Source organism: Paramisgurnus dabryanus, chromosome 12, assembly GCF_030506205.2.
Source record: "Paramisgurnus dabryanus chromosome 12, PD_genome_1.1, whole genome shotgun sequence".
Lineage (NCBI taxonomy): Eukaryota > Metazoa > Chordata > Actinopteri > Cypriniformes > Cobitidae > Paramisgurnus > Paramisgurnus dabryanus.
In genome coordinates, this window is record NC_133348.1 from 34,752,278 (window position 1) to 34,772,841 (window position 20,564).

At 41.4% G+C, this 20,564-nt stretch overlaps 1 protein-coding gene across 1 annotated transcript; it reads left to right on the forward strand.

Moving 5' to 3' along the window:
• Positions 1–1,439: 1,439 nt before the first annotated feature.
• LOC141279807 (cholesterol 24-hydroxylase-like) lies at positions 1,440–19,140 on the forward strand. Its single transcript, XM_065268919.2, has 15 exons — positions 1,440–1,737; positions 1,856–1,933; positions 3,633–3,714; positions 3,794–3,867; positions 4,749–4,835; positions 4,915–5,053; positions 7,029–7,142; positions 7,671–7,827; positions 7,907–7,978; positions 8,050–8,122; positions 8,246–8,330; positions 8,435–8,545; positions 8,761–8,849; positions 18,623–18,689; positions 18,772–19,140. Exons 1-15 carry the CDS (start codon positions 1,589–1,591, stop codon positions 18,922–18,924), a joined length of 1,530 nt encoding a protein of 509 aa, XP_065124991.1. The 5' UTR covers positions 1,440–1,588; the 3' UTR covers positions 18,925–19,140.
• The last annotated feature ends 1,424 nt before the right edge of the window (positions 19,141–20,564 follow it).

Below are 20,564 nucleotides of genomic sequence, written 5' to 3' on the forward strand. Positions count from 1 at the left end.
ATCAGCGCTCGGCTGGCGCCGGCACTGATTAGGCTATATACTTCATGCCAAACTGCGCGATCCGATCGGCGTATGAATTTCTATGAAATCAGATTACTATAGTGACGCGAAAGTAACTGGGGAGCAGACTGGCGAGTGACAGCAAAGTACCGCGAGAGAGACTCCAGTTATCACATGGAGAAATCTGCTTTGACTCGCTCTCGCGGTACTTTGACATCACCAAGAGGTCTGCTTAGCGCCAAATGAAGTCGAACCTGCAGTGTAGCTGCTCACGCGACACTGTAAAACAGTCCAGAGAAGTGAACGAGTGCTGCAACATAAACTCCATATAGTTTACAACGCACATGTGAGTAAACAACATTTAAATCATCAGTCCAGTTTATTACTTTATCTGGAGGTAAGGCTCCAAATGCAATAAAATAAGCCCGTGATTATACCCTGATGGTTTTTAGCTGCCTTCAGTTCCTCTGCATGTTTGCTTGTGCTTCACAGTGTTAAACTTCCCTTCTCTGTGTTCATTTATATATCTACGTTCAAGATGTATATGATCTTAAACTTCTGTTTGGTTTGGGTGGTCTAATATTAGGCTACATGATGGTCTTGTAATAATAATTATGTATAAGCCTATTTTCATTTTTAGACAATGCTTATATTATATGCAAAAATAAGCTTTTATATCAATGACTATGCAAATTAGAGTTAATTCATGGTCATCTTAAATGTGTATTAATTCAAAACATTTACACCATTAAATTACACATGGTAATGTTATCAATAGTTGTCAGATAATAGCTATTGAAAGAATTTAATATTTTTTCTCCTTTAATGCATGTGTTAACCACAGATTGAAGATTTATTTAATTTTAATTAACAGTTAAATAACTTTTGTCCCCGAGTTAGATGTTGATTAACACTAAACCAGTCTAAAAATCAGTCCAGTTTCCCCAGCTGTAAACTCATTGGCTGTTAACGTCTTTTTTTCTTATAATAAACTGACATGTTGATAACACGTTCAGTTTATGTGTTATGAGTACACTTTCAGAATGCTCTTAGTTACATAAATATCTATACTGTATGCATCTGTGAGTGTGGTGGTTTTGAGGTGTCACGCTAGGACGAGTAAGCATAAGGGTGAGAGGGAAAAATCACAGTATACTCACTACAAAAATCTAGACTACACCACTGAGCCTATCTCATGTCTGACCATCAGATTAGAGCCAGCATATTTCAGATTAGGCTACAGGTCTGTCTCACACCTGGAGCTCACCACCCGCTGATCGCGTGAACGAATGCATGGGAAATTGTCTGAGCATAATTTCAAATAGGCACTACCTTTACTAACTGACCTTAACTTTACACATTCTCGTCTAAACAGCTCTTAAACTGCATTTTGTGACACATAAACAGTAATATTTCGAATATTACGCGGCCTTTCTGCTAGACATCCGGGTACGTGAACTTCGGAGCTGCAGCACAAGGTCGCAAGTACAGACAAGAACTCATACTGAGAAACTGATAAAGTAAAGTGTAATAAAGTGTTCTGTAGGAGACAGAGGAGACGTAAGCGCACTGGACTTTTAACGAGATCATGACGCTTCTTCATGAGATCACAGGATGGCTCACATCTCTTATGTTTTACGTGCTTTGTGTTGCTTTAATCGCATTTGTTGCATATTGTCTGTATGTTAGACATGTTCATCAGAAATATGATCATATACCTGGACCTCCAAGGGATAAGTAAGTTTAAGCGTTATGAATATTCACAATTGCAATGTGCATTATATAAAATATATAGTAAATACTTTGTTTTGTGTTATCAAAATTAAGATAAACCTGACCATTGCGTTATTTATAGCTTTTTACTGGGACATACGCCAACTTTTGTCAAAGTAACTTCATCGAAAAACATCATGCACGATGTTTTGCTGAACTGGTAAGATTAATGCTTTTTACTTTTGCTTTATTTTAAATTAGCTTACTAATATGGTCTATTTAAACTGGAACCTCGAAACACAGTTTGTGCATGTTGTACAATGTTTGGTTATTTTCTGTCCCGTTCCTTTGGTTGTCATTTTTCACGCCAGGATTTGACAGCAGGTTTGCTCTTGAGCTGTAGAAGTTTGTTCTTTTGATTCGACTGGTTAAAAGTTTTGTGGTGGTTTGCGAATTGAAAGGGAAACTGAAGAGCTACGCCCTCTGACATGTTTTCTTGTAAAGGACATTTTTATCAGGTTCTTATTGGATTCTGGCAACAAACCGGTATTCCCTGGGCTGCGGTTTTGAAGCGAAAGTATTTTTTTGAATATACAGGTGGTCATATAATAATAATAATATCATCAAAAAGTTGATTCCATTAAAACAGTGAAAGTTGTTTATTATAATCATTCATTACACTCATGATATATTTCAATTTTTTTTTTTTTTTTTTTTTTTTTTTGAGGATTATAACTGACAACTAAGGAAAATCCAAAATTCAGTATCTCAGAAAATTAGAAATTTGTCTTTTGTTTAAGATTACTTAGAGCTATTTTGGGGTTAGGAAGAACTAAATAAATATAATAACCAAATATTTTTCTTTGAACATGAAGCAGTGTAATTGTCCACGTTTGTGTACAACAGGTTCCAGTTACACAGAATTAAGTATTATGGTGCAAGCAACTAAAAAATGTGATGTCCACGTATGTGGACATCCAGGTCTTAGGAGGTTAAGATCAATACAAAGAAAGAATTTTTAGAAATCTTGGCCAACTGATGAGTATGAGCATGTACAGCACTCAATACATAGTTGGGGCTCCTTTTGTCTGAATTACTGCAGTAATGTGGCGTGGCATGAAGTCGATCAGTCTGTGGCACTGCTCAGGTGTTATGAGAGCCCAGGTTGCTCTGATAGTGACCTTCAGCTTTTCTGCATTGTTGGGTCTGGCATATCGCATATTCCTCTTCACAATAATCCATAGATTTTCTATGAGGTTAAGGTCAGGCGAGTTTGCTGGCCAATTTGGAACAGGGATACCATGGTCCTTAAACCAGGTACTGGTTTGGCACTGTGTGCAAGGTCCTGCAAGTCCTGTTGGAAAATGAAATTTGCATGTCCATAAAGTTGGTCAGCAGCAGGAAGCATAAAGTGCTCTAAAACATCCTGTTATATGGCTGCCTTGACCTTGGACCTCAGAAAACACAGTGGACCCACACCAGCAAATGACATGGCACCCCAAACCATCACTGACTGTGGAAACTTTACACTGGACCTCAAGCAACATCAACCTCAAGCAACCCAGTCAGATTCTATATCAAATTCATGTGGGCTAATCAAGGTGGATTCATAGTGGAACCTATGGACAAACCCATATAGGGCCCACATATAAAGCCCACATGGGCCCCATCTTGCAATGTCGGCTGGGATATTCGGGAAACATGTAAAAAAACTAACTACGGGCTTAATGTCCATCACTGATAACAAATTACTGAGCCAATTGGTGTTAGAGAAAAACTGAAAACAGTATTTGTTTTGTGTAAGTTGTACCCCTTTTGTTTTTTCAATTAACAGCAGACATTTTTCAGACTTGGTCTACTGAAATATTTTCTTTGTGGTCAAATGATGCTTTGACTGAGTGCTTTGTTTCTGTTTAAAGGGCAGAAAAATACGGTCCTGTGTACAGACTTAACAGCTTTCATTATGCTGTGGTTGTGATTTATTGCCCCGAGGCTACAAAGGTAAATATTTAACCCTTATTCATGTTCACAGTTAGAAGCTTAAAAAGCTTATCAATATGTCTGCCCTCTATTATTGCAGACAATCCTGATGTCACCTAAGTATCCTAAAGATCCCTTTGTCTACAAAAGCCTATTTAACTTGTTTGGGAAAAGGTAAGCTTTATCTTTGGCTGGGATATTCAATACAAAAAAGGACATGAACATTAAATGAACATTAAAATAAAGAGAAAAAAAACAGAGGGGAAATGTGATAAATTTCCAGGCTTTGTTTACCTTTGGTTTTAACACTTATCAAACCAATATGGCTATTTTTAGGATTAAAGAGATTCCTTTTTTTGTGTCTGAAGATATATATAATGTATACAGTGCATTACAAGCTATACATTTTTATTAGTGTTTGTGTTCAATGGGTTTGAACCAAAATGCAATGCTCTACCACTGAGCTATACAGAAACTCCCCTATTGCATGCCCCAAAACAGATTAGCAGCTGATAATCTTTACACCACTGAGCTAAACGGTGGATATACGTTCTTAAAGCCCTGACTTAGAGGATCACCCTGCCACAGTACAGACATCATTGAGAGATGCACTCCTAGTCAGAGCCGTAGAAAAGGCCACACTCCTAGTATAGTGGGCCCAGATCTCTAGAAGCAAAGGCATTTCAAGTGCCTCATAAGATAGGGTCATAGCATCTATGATCCAGTAAGCTTTATGCTGTTTGGAGATCGCATTCCCCCTATTGTGTGCCCCCCCCAAAAAATCGATTTGAAGGTGAAGACTTCAACCCCCATTGTTCCACAAATGAACATTTTCATAATCCTTTCATAATCCACAAAATAGACATTTAAAAAAATAAGTGGCATAGGAAGTCAAAATACTGTTTTATTTCTTTATCTTATTATAAGCCTTTTATTATTATAATTGGTTGTAAATATTTAATTAACAGCCCTATTACATATGTTTTTCAGTTTAAATGTAAAAATGTATGGCTCTTGCTTAGGCTGAATAAGTCACATCATTTAAATCACCTCAGGTTCCTGGGAAACGGTCTGGTGACAGCTGTGAATCATGATGTCTGGTACAAGCAGCGGCGCATCATGGATCCGGCCTTCAGCAGCTCGTGAGTCAAATACAGGACATCTGTAAGACATTGAAAAGCTCTTCTTGTGCAGTATAGCTGATGATATGTTATTTTTCAGATACCTGCGAGGTCTGATGGGCACGTTTAATGAGATGTCAGAACGCCTCATGGACAAACTGGAGGAAAACGCTGATGGGAAAACTCCTGTTGTCATGCATGATATGGTTAACTGTGTCACACTCGATGTCATTACAAAGGTTTCAATCATTTCCTCTAATCCACTTCTGTCCCCCTCTCCTGCTTAATAACACTTAAAAATTATAAAAGCAACACTCTCCCATTTTTCATGAGCTGAAGTCAAAATCTAAGACTTTTTATATGTACACAAAAGGCGTATTTCTCTCAAATATTGTTTACAAATCTGTGTAAATCTGTGTTAGTGAGCATGTCTTTTTCCCGAGATAACCCACATCACATATGTGGCATATCAAGATGCTGATTAGAAAGCATGATCATTGCACAGGTGTGCCTTAGGCTGGCCATAATAAAAGGCCGCTCTAAAATGTGCAGTTTTATTCCACAACAAAAGCTTCAGATTTTACAAGTTTTTAGGGGGCGTGGAATTGGCATGCTGACTGCAGGAATGTCCACCAGAGCTGTGCCCCTGGAATTTAATGTTCATTTCTCTACCATAAGACGTTTCCGAGAATTTGGCAGTACATCCACTGGCCTGACAACCACAGGCTGTAACCACACCATCCCAGGACCTCCACATTCAGCATCTTCACCTCCATGATCATCTGAGACCAGCCACCCAACTGCTGCAACAATCGATTTGCATAACCAAAGAATTTTTGCACAAATGGTCAGAAACCGTCTCAGAGAAGCTCATCTGCATGCTCGTCGTCCTTATCGAGGTCTCGACCTGACTACAGTTTACTAACACAGATTTACACACATTTGTGAATAATATTTGAGAGAAATATCCTTTTGTGTACATCTTGAGTTCAGCTAATGAAAAATGGTGGCAAAAACCAAATGCATTTATGCCCACAAGACATTACTATACTCTCACACTGCTCTGTTGTGATTTTGGTCCACTTTCTTTCTGTCTCTTCCACAGTGTGGTATAGTGGGATTTTAGCCATAACTTTGTCACCAATGATTTTCCAGAGATTTTCAATCGGGATGAGATCAGGACTCTGGGCTGGCCATTTCATTATTTTAATGTTTTCTGCTTCAAGGAACTGCTTTACCCATTTGGCTGTGTGATGGGGGCATTGTCCTGATAGAAAATTGTTGGCTGATTGGGCGATGAATGCAGGAAAGGAACCGCATGTTACCGCTTGAGGTTCTGATAAACACTTGCATTCACTCTTTCATGTAGCTGTATAAGAGGCCCAACTCTTGTTGCAGGAGTAGGCTATCTTTGGATGCAAGACCGGGAAAACAGCCGTTTTTGAACCTCTCTCACTGTACGACATCGGACCGATGAAGAACCATGATCACAGTCGGGATGATTCTTTCACGATAGAAATATTTAATCTGGGACAACCAAAAATCGTGCAGTGTATCCCAGACTTAAGTCCAAAATCTTTTATCTGCCAAAACAGATTCTTCAGATGTTCAGCAATGAACTGATGAGCAATCCCAGCTGTAATTTTGAACAAATTGCCCATAGAGATTTTCTGTATTATCCTCTCCTCTTGTTTTTCGTAGGTGACCAGCCATTTTTAGTGATTTGAATACATTTGTGCAATTGTAAAGATGTAATATTCTAGAAATCACAGATTTGGAATGACCAACGTCTTATGCTATGGCTGAAAGGGATCGTCCCTTTGGCCTTCATCTGAACAACCTGCAGTCTGAGGGTTAGCCTGCCAGTTAAGTAGGATTTGTCAGATAACTAAGGAAATTAGCACTAGCTGCCAGATTAATACCAACCACTGGGAGGTATCTGAAAGTGTTCTCTAATTTTGATTAGCAGATTTTTTTTATACTGCGCTTCAGAATATATTTAACTCATGAAATATGCTTAAACAATGCACTTTCACTCCTGTTAGAATAACTTCAAATAAGACTAAGCAGTGACTGCATTGGAAATTGTGGGTTGTTGTCTAATTTTGATCTCTACTGTATATTGTATTGCAGAAAAGGACAAATGTCCTGATAATCATATGAGTTGTTGGTGCAGTACCAATTGAGTTTAGTACTTTGTGTCTTTATCCACAGGTGGCTTTTGGTGTTGATTTGAATTTGTTGAACGACCCTGACTCCCCCTTCCAGAATGCAATAGAGCTGTGTTTAAAGGGCATGGTGTATTATCTCAGGGATCCTTTATTTAGGGTAAGAGATTTTAATATTATTAAAGATCCTTGTGTCATCCTGAAGCGCTGGAGTCAATGTTACATAATCTGATTCAACCTGATCTCACTAATTTCCATGGCATAGTCACAGAATTTTTTGCTAATTTTTCCGTGGCATTTTCACGGATTGGTTACTCAACTGTTTTGTCCTATTTTCTTACCATTGTTGCTTCGATTTAGGGTTAGATTTACATAAAATGACATCCCTACCCAAACCCAACTCTAACCATAATGCCAGGCGACAATTGTTTAAAGTTTAGAAAATATAAAAGAATAACTCAGAAAAAATAGTATAAACCAATACTTAAAGTGACAAACTAACGCAAACACCAAATCTAACCCTAAACCAAAGTGACAATGGTTTGAAAATAGGAAAAAGCAGTTGAGTAACCAATCCGTGAGAATGCCATTGAAAAATGTGCAAAAAATTCTGTGACTATCTCACGGAACGTAATGAGATCATGTTGTCTGATTAGAGGGTTAAACTTTTACATTTGTGAAACTTCAGCTCAACCCTAAAAACTGGAAGATGGTACAACAAATTAAAGATGCAGCTGAACTCTTACGTAGAACCGGAGAGAAATGGATACAAGACAGGAAGACAGCAGTGGAAAATGGTGAAGATGTTCCCAAAGACATTCTCTCTCAAATCCTCAAGACAGCAGGTATAAGAGTCATCACTGACTGAAACATTAAATGCTTTTTTACATAGACATCTTCTGTAACACTTTGTTTTTGCTGTAGAGGAGGAAAAAGCTAACAATTCAGAAGATCATGAGCTAATGCTGGACAATTTTGTCACTTTCTTTATCGCAGGTGAGTTATCATTGGTTGTTTTGTGTACATAAATTTCAGCAATTTTATAATCAACACTTAATGTTTTGCAGGCCAAGAGACAACAGCCAATCAACTCTCATTTGCAATCATGGAATTAGGGCGACACCCTGAGATATACAAACGGTAAAACACTTAAAGACAATGTATATTTTCTGTAATAATGTTCCAGTGTGAATTATTTATGACAATGTTCATCAAGCTGTGGTAACACAATGGTTTAACAGTTAAATATTATTTTATTCCAAGAGCTAAAGCAGAGGTGGATGAAGTCCTTGGAATGAAAGAGGAAATTTTATATGAAGACCTGGGAAAACTCTCTTACTTGTCTCAGGTTGGTCAATTGACAAGCACATATTTATAGTACTTTAGTAAGCGCCTGGTAAGTAATGAAGTGTTTTGAATGGTCATGTTTTTTTTTCTTTTATAATGTCATAGGTGTTGAAGGAAACCCTGCGACTGTACCCCACTGCCCCAGCAACGTCTCGCTTGCTGCCTGAGGACATGATTATAAATGGATTGAAAATCCCAGGAGGATGTATTGCTTCTGTGAGTATTTCTTTAAATTTGTATTAATACTTAATGTCTCACACAGTTTCAGGTGTGGTTTATTGGGGTTAGAACTGATATCTACAGGACAGGTGCTCTCCAGGAACAGGGTTGGAGATCCATGATATACACCTTATGAAAACATATGAAATGTGTATTTGTTTAATAGCAATATTAACAAATTGCTTAATTAAACTGCTGATTTTTTTTAACAGTTCAATTCCTATATCTCATCAAGAATGGACAAGTTTTTTAAAGATCCGCTGAAGTTTGATCCTGAGAGATTTGATGTAAATGCCCCAAAGTAAGTAGTCAGTCCTATTTTCTCCTCTGGCATTTAGATCTTAAATGAGAATCTGTCTCAACTGTTTCTGCTACAGTATTATTAATTGTTTATTATTACATTTGCCTTATTTATTGAATATATTTAGGCACTGTATGTCATGAAATGAACTCAGGAGTCAGATGCAAGTTAACAATTTATTTAGAAAAATAGAAAAATAGAAGATAGGAGAGCAAGTCACTGATTGATCCACACACGGCACACAATAGTCCAGTACAGATCCGAAGGAAGAGAGAGAGCCACCCACGCACTCCGTCGAGAACGCCAGCGCAATCACCACACACAACAGCAAGATGATACACGCCCTCCTGCAGGTGGATGACAAGCGGCGATGGAAGATGGAAACTCCAAGTTCTCAGACGGGTAATCCACTGTGAAATCCTGAAGTAATAGGGCCACTCGAAAACCACTGGTCACCGCCTAAAAACGAAGCGAACCAGTGGTTCCGAGAAACAACAGTCGAAGAGTTAATAATCCACAATGGTAATGAGGTGAACTCCACTCACGGGTGATGATGCAAACCGGAGAGAAAGGGAGACAGCTGGTATACCGCCTAAAGACGAAGCGAACCAGCTGTAGCGAGAGACAAACAAAGTCACTAACTCCAGTACTCCACAAGCGAGCGGTCCGGGTGAAGACGCGTCTCCGAACGCCGAAACCAAACCTGGGGTAATAGAGGAGAAAACAGAGAACGACTGACAAGACAAGGCAGGGCAGCAGGACTGTGATAAAACAATGAGCGCGCAACGAAGGACAGGACTACGTGCAATATAAAGGGAAAGGTAAACGAGACACCACCGGTGAACAATTACCGAAACAAGGGGGCGGAGTAGTGAATACACGAGGAACCGGCACCACAGGTAAACAACACACACACACACAGATCACACAGCCATCGATCACCCAGCAGTCATGACAGTAGCCCCCCCTCCACGACCGGCACCAGACGGACCGGGAGACTCACCCTGTCGCCGACGGAGGTCCTCGATCAGCCCAGGATCCAGCAAATCCCGACCCGGAACCCAGCTCCTCTCATCAGGACCGTATCCTTCCCAATCCACTAAATACTGAAATCCTCTGCCCCTGCGGCGGGAGTCTAGTAACCTCTTAACAGTATAGACAGGGGCACCATCCACTAGACGAGGGGCGGGGGGATTAGGGGCAGAGACAGGAGGATTATAGCGAGCAAACATCACAGGTTTAACCTTGGATACATGAAAAACAGGGTGAACCCGACCAAGAGAAAGGGGTAACTTAAGCTTTATCGTCACCGGATTAATGACCTTAGAAATACTGTATGGCCCAATGAATCTCGGAGCCAGCTTACGAGAAGGCTCACGGAGAGACAGATCCTTGGTAGAAAGCCATACCTTTTGACCACAAACGTAACGGGGTGGAGGTCGCCGATGACGATCAGCTGCAGCTTTGGTTCGTCTGGAATTAGATAGTAACAGGGTCTTAGCTCTCCTCCAGGTGCGTCTGCACCTTCGTACGAAAGCTAACGCAGACGGAACCGCTGCCTCGGGCTCCTGTGATGGAAACGGGGGGTTGATAACCGATGGAAAGTTCAAACGGGGACAAATTGGTAGACGTAACGGGAAGAGAATTATGAGAATACTCAACCCACGGGAGCTGATCGCACCAGGAATTCGGATATTGTGACGACAGACAGCGGAGCGTTCTACCGAGATCCTGATTAGCCCGTTCGCATTGCCCATTGGTCTGCGGGTGATAACCAGAAGACAAGCTGGCGGTGGCGCCAATTTGTCTACAAAACTCCTGCCAAAAACGAGAGATGAACTGAGGACCCCTATCTGACACTACGTCAGTCGGAATACCATGTTACCGAAAAACGTGATTAATCAAAACCTGAGCCATCTCTTTTGCAGAAGGTAGCTTGGGCAGGGGAATGAAATGAACCGCCTTCGAAAAACGATCCACCACAGTTAGAACAACAGTGTTACCATTAGATGCGGGTAAGCCGGTGACAAAATCAAGGGCTATATGAGACCAGGGGCGGGAGGGCACGGGCAAAGATTTAAGCAGACCAGCGGGTGGTAAATTAGATGCTTTATTACGAGCACAAACCGAACAGGCTAGTACAAACTGTCTGACGTCAGTGGACATAGAAGGCCACCAAAAACGCTGACGGACGGCAGCCAACGTTCTCCGAATACCTGGATGGCCGACAAATTTGGATTCGTGACCCCACCGGATGACATCGGAACGTAACCGCTCAGGAACCCATAGGCGACCCGCTGGACACCCCTCCGGAACTTCCCCCTCCCGGCCGGCCTCTCTCACCCGCTGTTCGACTCCCCATACGAGGGCGCCGACCACCCTCCCCTCCGGGAGAATGGTCTCCGTCCTCTCCGAATCGGACTTTTCGAACAGACGGGAGAGAGCATCAGGTTTGGTATTTTTCGAGCCAGGCCGGTACGAGAGGGTGAAGTTGAAACGATCAAAGAAGAGTGCCCAACGAGCCTGCCTAGATGTTAGTCTTCTGGCCGAACGGATATATTCAAGATTCTTGTGATCCGTCCAGACCAGAAAGGGCTCCGAGGTTCCCTCCAACCAGTGACGCCATTCACCCAAAGCGAGTCTAACCGCCAACAGCTCCCGATTCCCTATGTCGTAATTACGTTCTGCTGGGTTTAACCGGTGAGAGAAAAAAGCACACGGATGTACTTTCCCATCAATAGACGATCGCTGTGATAAAACGGCGCCTACCCCGACATCAGATGCATCCACTTCCACTATAAATTGTTTAGCCGGATCGGGAATAGAGAGGACAGGCGCAGAGATGAACCGGGATTTTAACACATCAAAGGCCTCCTGAGCCTCTCTATTCCAACGGAAACATACATTAGGTGAAGTGAGAGCGGTGAGAGGCTTAGCGATCTGACCAAAATTTCTGATGAAACGCCGATAAAAATTGGCGAACCCCAGAAATCGCTGAAGCTCCTTCCGAGTGTCGGGTACTGGCCAATCGGCAACCGTCTTAACCTTAGCGGGATCGGGACGAATCTCTCCCTCGGCAATGACAAAACCCAGAAACGAAACCGACTTCTTGTGGAACTCGCACTTCTCCGCCTTAACGATTAGCTGATTCTCTAATAGCCGTTGTAAAACCATGCGAACGTGCTGAGTGTGTATCTGCATGGAGGGAGAAAAGATGAGAATGTCATCGAGATACACAAAGACAAATCTGTTAATCATGTCACCCAGCACTTCATTGACCATGGTCTGGAAGACAGCTGGAGCGTTACAAAGACCGAACGGCAGAACGGAATATTCCCAGTGTCCAGAAGGTGTATTAAAGGCTGTCTTCCACTCATCGCCCTCTCTAATACGTACCAAGTGATAAGCGTTGCGCAGATCTAACTTGGTAAATACGCGCGCTCCCTGTAATAACTCGAATGCTGATGACATTAATGGCAAGGGGTACTTATTCTTAACAGTAATGTCATTCAGCCCTCGATAGTCAATGCACGGACGAAGAGACCCGTCTTTCTTTTTTACAAAGAAAAATCCAGCACCAGCTGGAGACGAGGAGCGGCGAATGAGACCGGCTTTAAGAGCGTCATTAATGTATTTATCCATAGCCTCTCTTTCTGGTTTAGCTAGGGAAAATATACGACCCTTAGGCGGAGAAGTGTTGGGAAGTAGTTTGATCTCGCAATCATACGACCGATGAGGAGGCAGAGAAGTAGCCCGGGACTTACTGAAAACCTGATACAGATCCGAGTACTCCGCCGGGACCCCTGAGAGATCGATAGCCGGAACCTGCGAGACAGAACAAGAGACAAGAGAGGGAGCAGGACCAAGACAAGAAACATAACACGAAGACTTCCAAGATAACACAACATTGTTCTGCCAATCAACGTGAGGATTATGTTTGGATAGCCAGTCATGACCTAAAATGACTGGCGATTGTGAATCCTCTAAGATGTAAAATTCAATCTCCTCACGATGATTGCCAGAAACAAACAAACTCACAGGGGGTGTGCGGTGCGTGATCACAGCCATATGCTGGCCCTTCAATGTCCAGGCAGACAAAGGAGAGGAGAGAGGGATGAATGGAATACCCCAGGACTTGGCCAACCCAGCATCCAAAAGACACGCCTCCGCACCGGAATCCAGCAACGCCTGTGACGAGAAAGAGTTAATAATGACAGGTAGTGTAGTGCTGCTCACGGGAGATTTAAATGACGATGCGCCCACCGAGACTCCCAGGTTCATCGGCGGGCGTGAGCTTTTACCGGACAGGTGGCCGCCAGATGCCCCGGCTTGCCACAATATAAACAGAGGCCATTAGACAGCCGACGACCTCTCTCTCCAGCAGAAATTCGGAACTTGCCCAGCTGCATAGGCTCCTCGGAGGGCGTCTCTGAAGCGATCTCCCCTGGTTCTGACATCAGCTGGCGAAATGAGCGACGCAGATCTCTCTGCCGATGGCGAGACTCGACCCTCAGAGCCAGATCGATGGCAGCTTCCAGTGACGTGGGTGGCTCCCTCAGTGCAATCTCGTCTTGAATACCTGGCGTGAGACCCTCGAGGAATTGTGCTCTTAATGCCGCGTCATTCCAGTTGCAGCAAATAGCGAGCGTCTTAAAACGTATAGCAAAATCAGTAACAGAGTCATTACGTTGCCGTAATCTCACCAACTCAGCCGCTGCCATGTCTCCCTTGAGTGAGCGGTCAAACAACTTTAGCATCTCTTCCTCCAGAGCCTCGAACGAAAATGTAAAAGGAGCTTTAGCCCCCCAGGCGGCCATACCCCAGTCTCTCGCCCTGCCAGTGAGTAACGTCAGGACATAGGCCACTCTGGAAGTGGATGAAGAAAATCGACGGGGCTGGAGAGCAAAGACGAGAGAGCACTGTTGTAGAAAAGATCTGCAGGTGTTAGGATCGCCATCGTAGGTGGAGGGTGTTGCCGTGTGTGGCTCCCGTTCAAATGAAGCGGCTTCTCCGGATGAGGTAGGGGCTTCATGGTGAGGAGTCACTTTATCCAAACGGTTGCTGAGCTCTTTCAATTGCTCAGACAGGATGCTGAAATCTCTGGCAGCAGCAGACAATAACGACGAATGTTGGTCGATGGCCGCCCCCTGCTGGTGAAGGGCGGTCTGCACCTCCAGGTTTTCAAAACTTGCTGACTCCATTTTTGGCGCGCTCATCTGTCATGAAATGAACTCAGGAGTCAGATGCAAGTTAACAATTTATTTAGAAAAATAGAAAAATAGAAGATAGGAGAGCAAGTCACTGATTGATCCACACACGGCACACAATAGTCCAGTACAGATCCGAAGGAAGAGAGAGAGCCACCCACGCACTCCGTCGAGAACGCCAGCGCAATCACCACACACAACAGTAAGATGATACACGCCCTCCTGCAGGTGGATGACAAGCGGCGATGGAAGATGGAAACTCCAAGTTCTCAGACGGGTAATCCACTGTGAAATCCTGAAGTAATAGGGCCACTCGAAAACCACTGGTCACCGCCTAAAAACGAAGCGAACCAGTGGTTCCGAGAAACAACAGTCGAAGAGTTAATAATCCACAATGGTAATGAGGTGAACTCCACTCACGGGTGATGATGCAAACCGGAGAGAAAGGGAGACAGCTGGTATACCGCCTAAAGACGAAGCGAACCAGCTGTAGCGAGAGACAAACAAAGTCACTAACTCCAGTACTCCACAAGCGAGCGGTCCGGGTGAAGACGCGTCTCCGAACGCCGAAACCAAACCTGGGGTAATAGAGGAGAAAACAGAGAACGACTGACAAGACAAGGCAGGGCAGCAGGACTGTGATAAAACAATGAGCGCGCAACGAAGGACAGGACTACGTGCAATATAAAGGGAAAGGTAAACGAGACACCACCGGTGAACAATTACCGAAACAAGGGGGCGGAGTAGTGAATACACGAGGAACCGGCACCACAGGTAAACAACACACACACACACAGATCACACAGCCATCGATCACCCAGCAGTCATGACACTGTAGCAATTTTAGCGGGTTTGGAACAGTGTCCCATTTTCACATAACCATTTTGGTAATAAGTTATTCATTAATAATTACAATTATTAATTTAATATTTTCTCCACCATTCCGTTTGAGGGAACTGAGTTGTTTATCACCATTCCAGTCATGGAAATGTTGATTTAGCTCAAAGGCAAATACATACAATTAATCGTCATTAACTATATATATATTTTTGTAGGTTCTTATTTAGCAAAATGAATAATAACAATTAATTTATTAATTCGTTCAGCGAATATACCCATAATTTAACATTAATTATAAGAAACAATGAGCAGAAGGTAGCATGATCAAAGCTTAAAGGAACAGTATGTAGGATTGTGGCCAAAACTGGTATTGCAATCACAAAACTTGTGGCTAAAACTGGTACTGCAATAACACCAATGTGGCCAATGCACAAAATGACAACATAAACACCAGTTGAGGGCTGCAACTGCACTTTTTAAATGATAATATCTTGGCCAGACCACTGTTGTCAGTGATATTAGTATTTTATATGAAAATGATTTCTTAATGTCTAGTGACATATCAGGGCCATTTTATGATTCATTGATATACATTTCTTACATACTGTTCCTTTAAGTAACCTTTAATGTTGTCATGGTTTTGTCTTGTGTTCTTTTGTTAGGTCTTTTATTTTGAAGTCATGTTCTAGTTTCTGGTCTTTTATTTTGTAATCATGTCATGTTTCAGCATTCACTTCCTGTTTGTATTGTATAAAGCCTTTTAGTCATTTTATCACACTGCAAAGTTTTGTTAAGCGCGGTATACACTGTGCGATTTTAAATAGTTCTTTAGGATTGTTGCTTGCCACACTGTGCGATCAAGATCGTAGTTAAGTCCATGTCACACTGTATGATCTCAGTTTCCATCAATGTCAGATTGTACGAGTTTAAAGACTTTTGAAAAAAGAGTTTTATGTCATCGATCGATAATTGCTGGGCAAACACGCTGAAGCAAAGGCTAGAAAACCGAAACAACATCTACAGTTCATTTTAATGAAACTAAAAGAAGAAAAAACGAAGGAGACGAGTTCCTGGCATTTTTATTTCCAGCACGATTTCTCTCTAGGCTGCTTCATTTTTATCCTATCATGGTACAGTGGCAATGACAAGTTGTACAAACACTCTTTATCTTTCCAAAACTCCAAAATTTCTCCTCCTGCTGTACAGTCTACCTCTTTTTGACATTTGTCTGTGGTTGTTGTTGTCGCCGCACTAATTGCGTCATTGGGTTCTGTGCTTCTATTGGTTCTTGATCTGCCGGTTGTCGTAGGGAGATGTCACACAGCAGGATTGTCTCTCAAAATTTCTAACACTGCCAGAATTTTGTCGGAGGATAATTTCGTTCGCAACGGTCATTAATCGGCTGTCTGTGAACATGTCAAACTAGCGATCAAAGACGGCAGATTTTAGCCTAGGATTCCAGTAGTCTTTTAGGATTTTAAAATTTGTCCCAGACAGCTAAATCGTGGCTGAAATCTCACAGTGTGCACCAGGCTTTAGTTGTAAGCTGCAATCCTAAGCGTTCTGTTTCATTGTTTCCTCTTGCCTGTGTTTTTGTATTCCTGTTATGGTTATAACCTTTGCCTGTTACTTGGATTTGATTGTGGATTACCCTGTTTTGGATTTGTTTGCCTGCCTGTGTGGATTTTTAAATAAAACCTCCTGCGTTTGGATTCTACTCTCGCTTTGTGAAAGCAGCCCGGTTGCAAATGTATAATCAGAACTCATTCATGGATTAATATACATATATGAAGAACAGATGTTTGACCAAGTCTGTCTTTGTGCAATCCAAGTTGTCCTGAGGTGTTCAGTTGTGAGTTGGTAATTTTCAGATTTCCTGAAGATAAACAAATAGCTCTCTTGTGATCGACAGGCAAGAGTTAGGAAGAGAAGAGAAAGGGAAGAATTACAGTCTCACTGCAAAATGCCGCAAAAACTTCCTAAATGCACCTTTAACATGTATGGTCAAAGTCTTGTCAGCCTTGTAGATGTGTTCAGGTCTAGTATCCCCTGAAAGATCTGTGACTGCCCCAGTTTTTTCATGATTAAGCATCTGTTACCTTGCTCCCTTCACCTATTTGAGAGCCTTGTGTTTGATGTTCTATGTTGGGCCATTGTGGTTGTGATCTACGTAGAGCTGAAGTGTAGTAATGTAAAATAAAATCTACTTAAATGCTCTTTGTCCAAGTTTCATTTTGTTTTTCTCCCTTGTGGGTCTTTTGTTTTTATATTAGCCCTGTTGGACTACTTTAAATTTTATAAAATTGTATTGCTGTCTTTATTTGGGTTCTGTCTGTGCTAACCCTGACAGCAGCTATGGACACCTTTTCCTCACTCTCTGACAGAAGGACATAGACATGCGTACATTTGCAGTGGAGTTCCTGGTGGTCTGGTCTAGTAGATGGTCTGGGGTTTCATGAGGTGGCACTTAATGACATTTTAGACATTTTTCAATGAAGATTAAAAGGGGACTTCTGCCTGTTCCTCTGAACATGCTCAATGTCTGAAGCCTCCAGACTCCTCTCCAAAGCCAGCTCCACGCCTGGACCCTCAGAGTCACTCTGAGTAGGGATGCACCAGTATCACTTTTTTAAATGCATATAAACAATCACGATGAGAAATGTCTGAAAACTGAATCAAAGCAGAAATCAGGGAGCTTGTCAAATATCCACTCTGAAGCTGAGATCATTCACCAGAATAGAACTGTGCGTTCACGCGCTCCTTTGTAGTCTTATCATAAACAAAAATGCACGTGAGTTGTTTCTGGAGAGAGAAATAATAAATAATATGCAAACTTCAGACGCTGCGTAGAAGAGAGGGCGGGACTTTCAATAGGTCGCGTGTCTTTCTGGGACCGTCACATGCCGGGTAAACTTGGCAGTGTGAATGAAAAAAAATCTAACTATTCTGGAAAAATCCAGGATGCATATGCCGTGTATTTTACGAAATTTCTGTGTGAAAAGGGCTTTAGTAAGAAGAGTTCAAGTGTAGTAATGTCAAGTGAAAATCTAGTTTAAAGGGGACATTCCACAAGACTTTTTTAAAAATGTAAAATAAATCTTTTGAGTTTCCAGAGTGCTTATGTGAAGTTCTATCTCAAAATATCATATAGATAATTTATTATAGCATGTTAAAATTTCCACTTTGTAGGTGTGAGCAAAAATTTGCAGTTTCTGTGTGTTTATATATTAAAATGAGCTGATTTCTGCACTAAATGGCAGTGTCGTGGTTGGATAGTGCAGATTAAGGGGCAGTATTATTATACCCTTCTGACATCAGATGGGGAGCCAAATTTCAATGACCCATTTGTTCACATGCTTGCAGAGAATGGTTTACCAAAACTAAGTTACTGGGTTGATCTTTTTCACATTTTCTAGGTTGATAGAAGCACTGTCGATTATTATTATTATAGCCCTTAAACATGCAAGATTTTCATGGTATGTCCCTTTTAATGTTCTTTGACTTATCTTCATCTTGTTATACTCACTTCCGTCCTGTAAGTTGCTTATGTAAGCCCTGTTTTTGTGTTTTAATTTTGTTAAATAAATTATGTTAAAGTTGCTTTCTGGATTTGGTTCTGTGTGTGCTACTCTGACATCTATGTTTTTGTAAAACATATTTTTGAAGTGATGGTGTCAACATTACAATCTTACTGCTGTTGATCATGATTTACCTTCTTTTTTTAAGGCCTTATTACTGCTATTACCCGTTTGCACTGGGACCGCGATCCTGTCTAGGGCAGGCCTTCTCACAGGTAATAGAATTCAAAGTCAAATTTGTATCTTCTCCATGACAGAATTAGCAGATCTGTTTAATGACAATCTGTTGTGTTTCAGATGGAGGCGAAAGTGGTGCTTGCCAAACTTCTTCAGAGATTTGAGTTCAGTCTGGTTCCTGGACAGTCTTTTAAAATTAAAGACACCGGAACTCTGAGGCCTCTAAGTGGAGTTATTTGCAACATTAAACATTGTTCAGAGGAAGTGTTGTAGACCCAGAATTTACTATGTACTAAACAGTTTACCAATTTGCCCTTTACTGATCAAACTTTTACCTGAATGGAGTTTTAAAGGGGGTCCTGGATCCTGTGTTTGTCATTGTTTTGTTATGTTCCTTGAGCTATAACTAGAAAATTACTCAAAAATCATACAAAATAAAGTAATTGATGATTTTCCATCCTGTTTTTCATAAATAAAATTTGTGTTTTCTTTAAGTACTTTAGCTTTATTTGATGTACAGGCCCACTTATTTGATTGACAGCCTCCATGTTGCTCAATAGCTGCAGTTTCATTCACACAATAAAGGCCAAAGTATAGTCAATTTTTTTACCTGTACGACAGTGTCCGCGTACAGTGTGTCATCAGAAGAGTGGGTGCACGTCACATTTTTAAAAACTGTGCACATTGTATGTGTAAGTCGTGCATGCGACTGTACACGTGCGAGTCAAATAAACTATACTTTGCAAGGCTGTGCGTTCGACCATGAAGCCAAAGGAATCATAATGTTCTAATAATGCACAACATAGATTTTTTTCATCAAAATCTCCTCTAGAACACTCCAGCAATAGTCATCTGGCCAATATTGATAAAGTTTAATAAAGACAACGTAATCTCTACATGTCCAGTGACAGTTGTTAAAAAAACTATTACTTTGTAAGCACACGTATAGCCAGTTGATGTAATTGCAAAGATTCCAATAATTTACAGCTTTAGATAATTTCAAATTTGTCACAAATATAATAGTTCTGATCTTCTACATGAAAGATTAATAGAAATAAAAACAAATAAAGTTCTGACAGTGACCTGACATTCTTAACTCTAGCCAAGCGTGTAACGTGCTAAGTTTAGTACAGTGTAAAGTACAGTGTACGGTATGTGTAAAGTACAGTCCTTGACCATATGACCATATAGGCATAGTACTTGCTTTATGTCCATGGCAGATCCTACGTTCCAACAAATCCCATCAAACATCATGTGACATAATTGTGCATGTCATAAGGCCTATAAAAGGCACCTGCCAACAATGTAACCAGATTCTTTAGTCTGAAGAAGACCATGCAGGCATGAAAGAAGCAGAGGTGTAAAGTACTCGAGTAAATGTACTTCGTTACTGTACTTAAGTATTTTTTGGGCTACTTTGTACTTGTTCTGAGTATAAAAAATATAAGCAACTTTTACTCTCTACTCAATTACATTTTTGATTGGGTATTTGTACTCTTTACTCCACTACATTTGAAATGACACTTAACGTTACTCGCTACATTGTTTATTCGTCAAATAAAAACGAGACGAAAGTGTCAGAGGGTGATGATGGATAGAATCTGTGGTCGCGAGGTTACACGCACACACACACAACTTCATTTGGCGCTGCGCAGAGCAATCATATGAAATCAAAGTACTGCGAGAGCGAATCAAATGCATATGGAGAAGTCTGGTCTCGCGGTACTTTGATGTCAAACGCTGAATGGCTTGCGTTGAGCCACCGTAGCGGGACATCTGCATGCTGCGTATGTCATAAACTGTATAGAAAAGTTCGCGTCTGGTCTGAGAGAAGAGATAAAGAGCAAACATATGGATGAATATCACATTTGCTTCAGTCAAGGGACCCTTTGTTAAACATGTGATGCTACAAT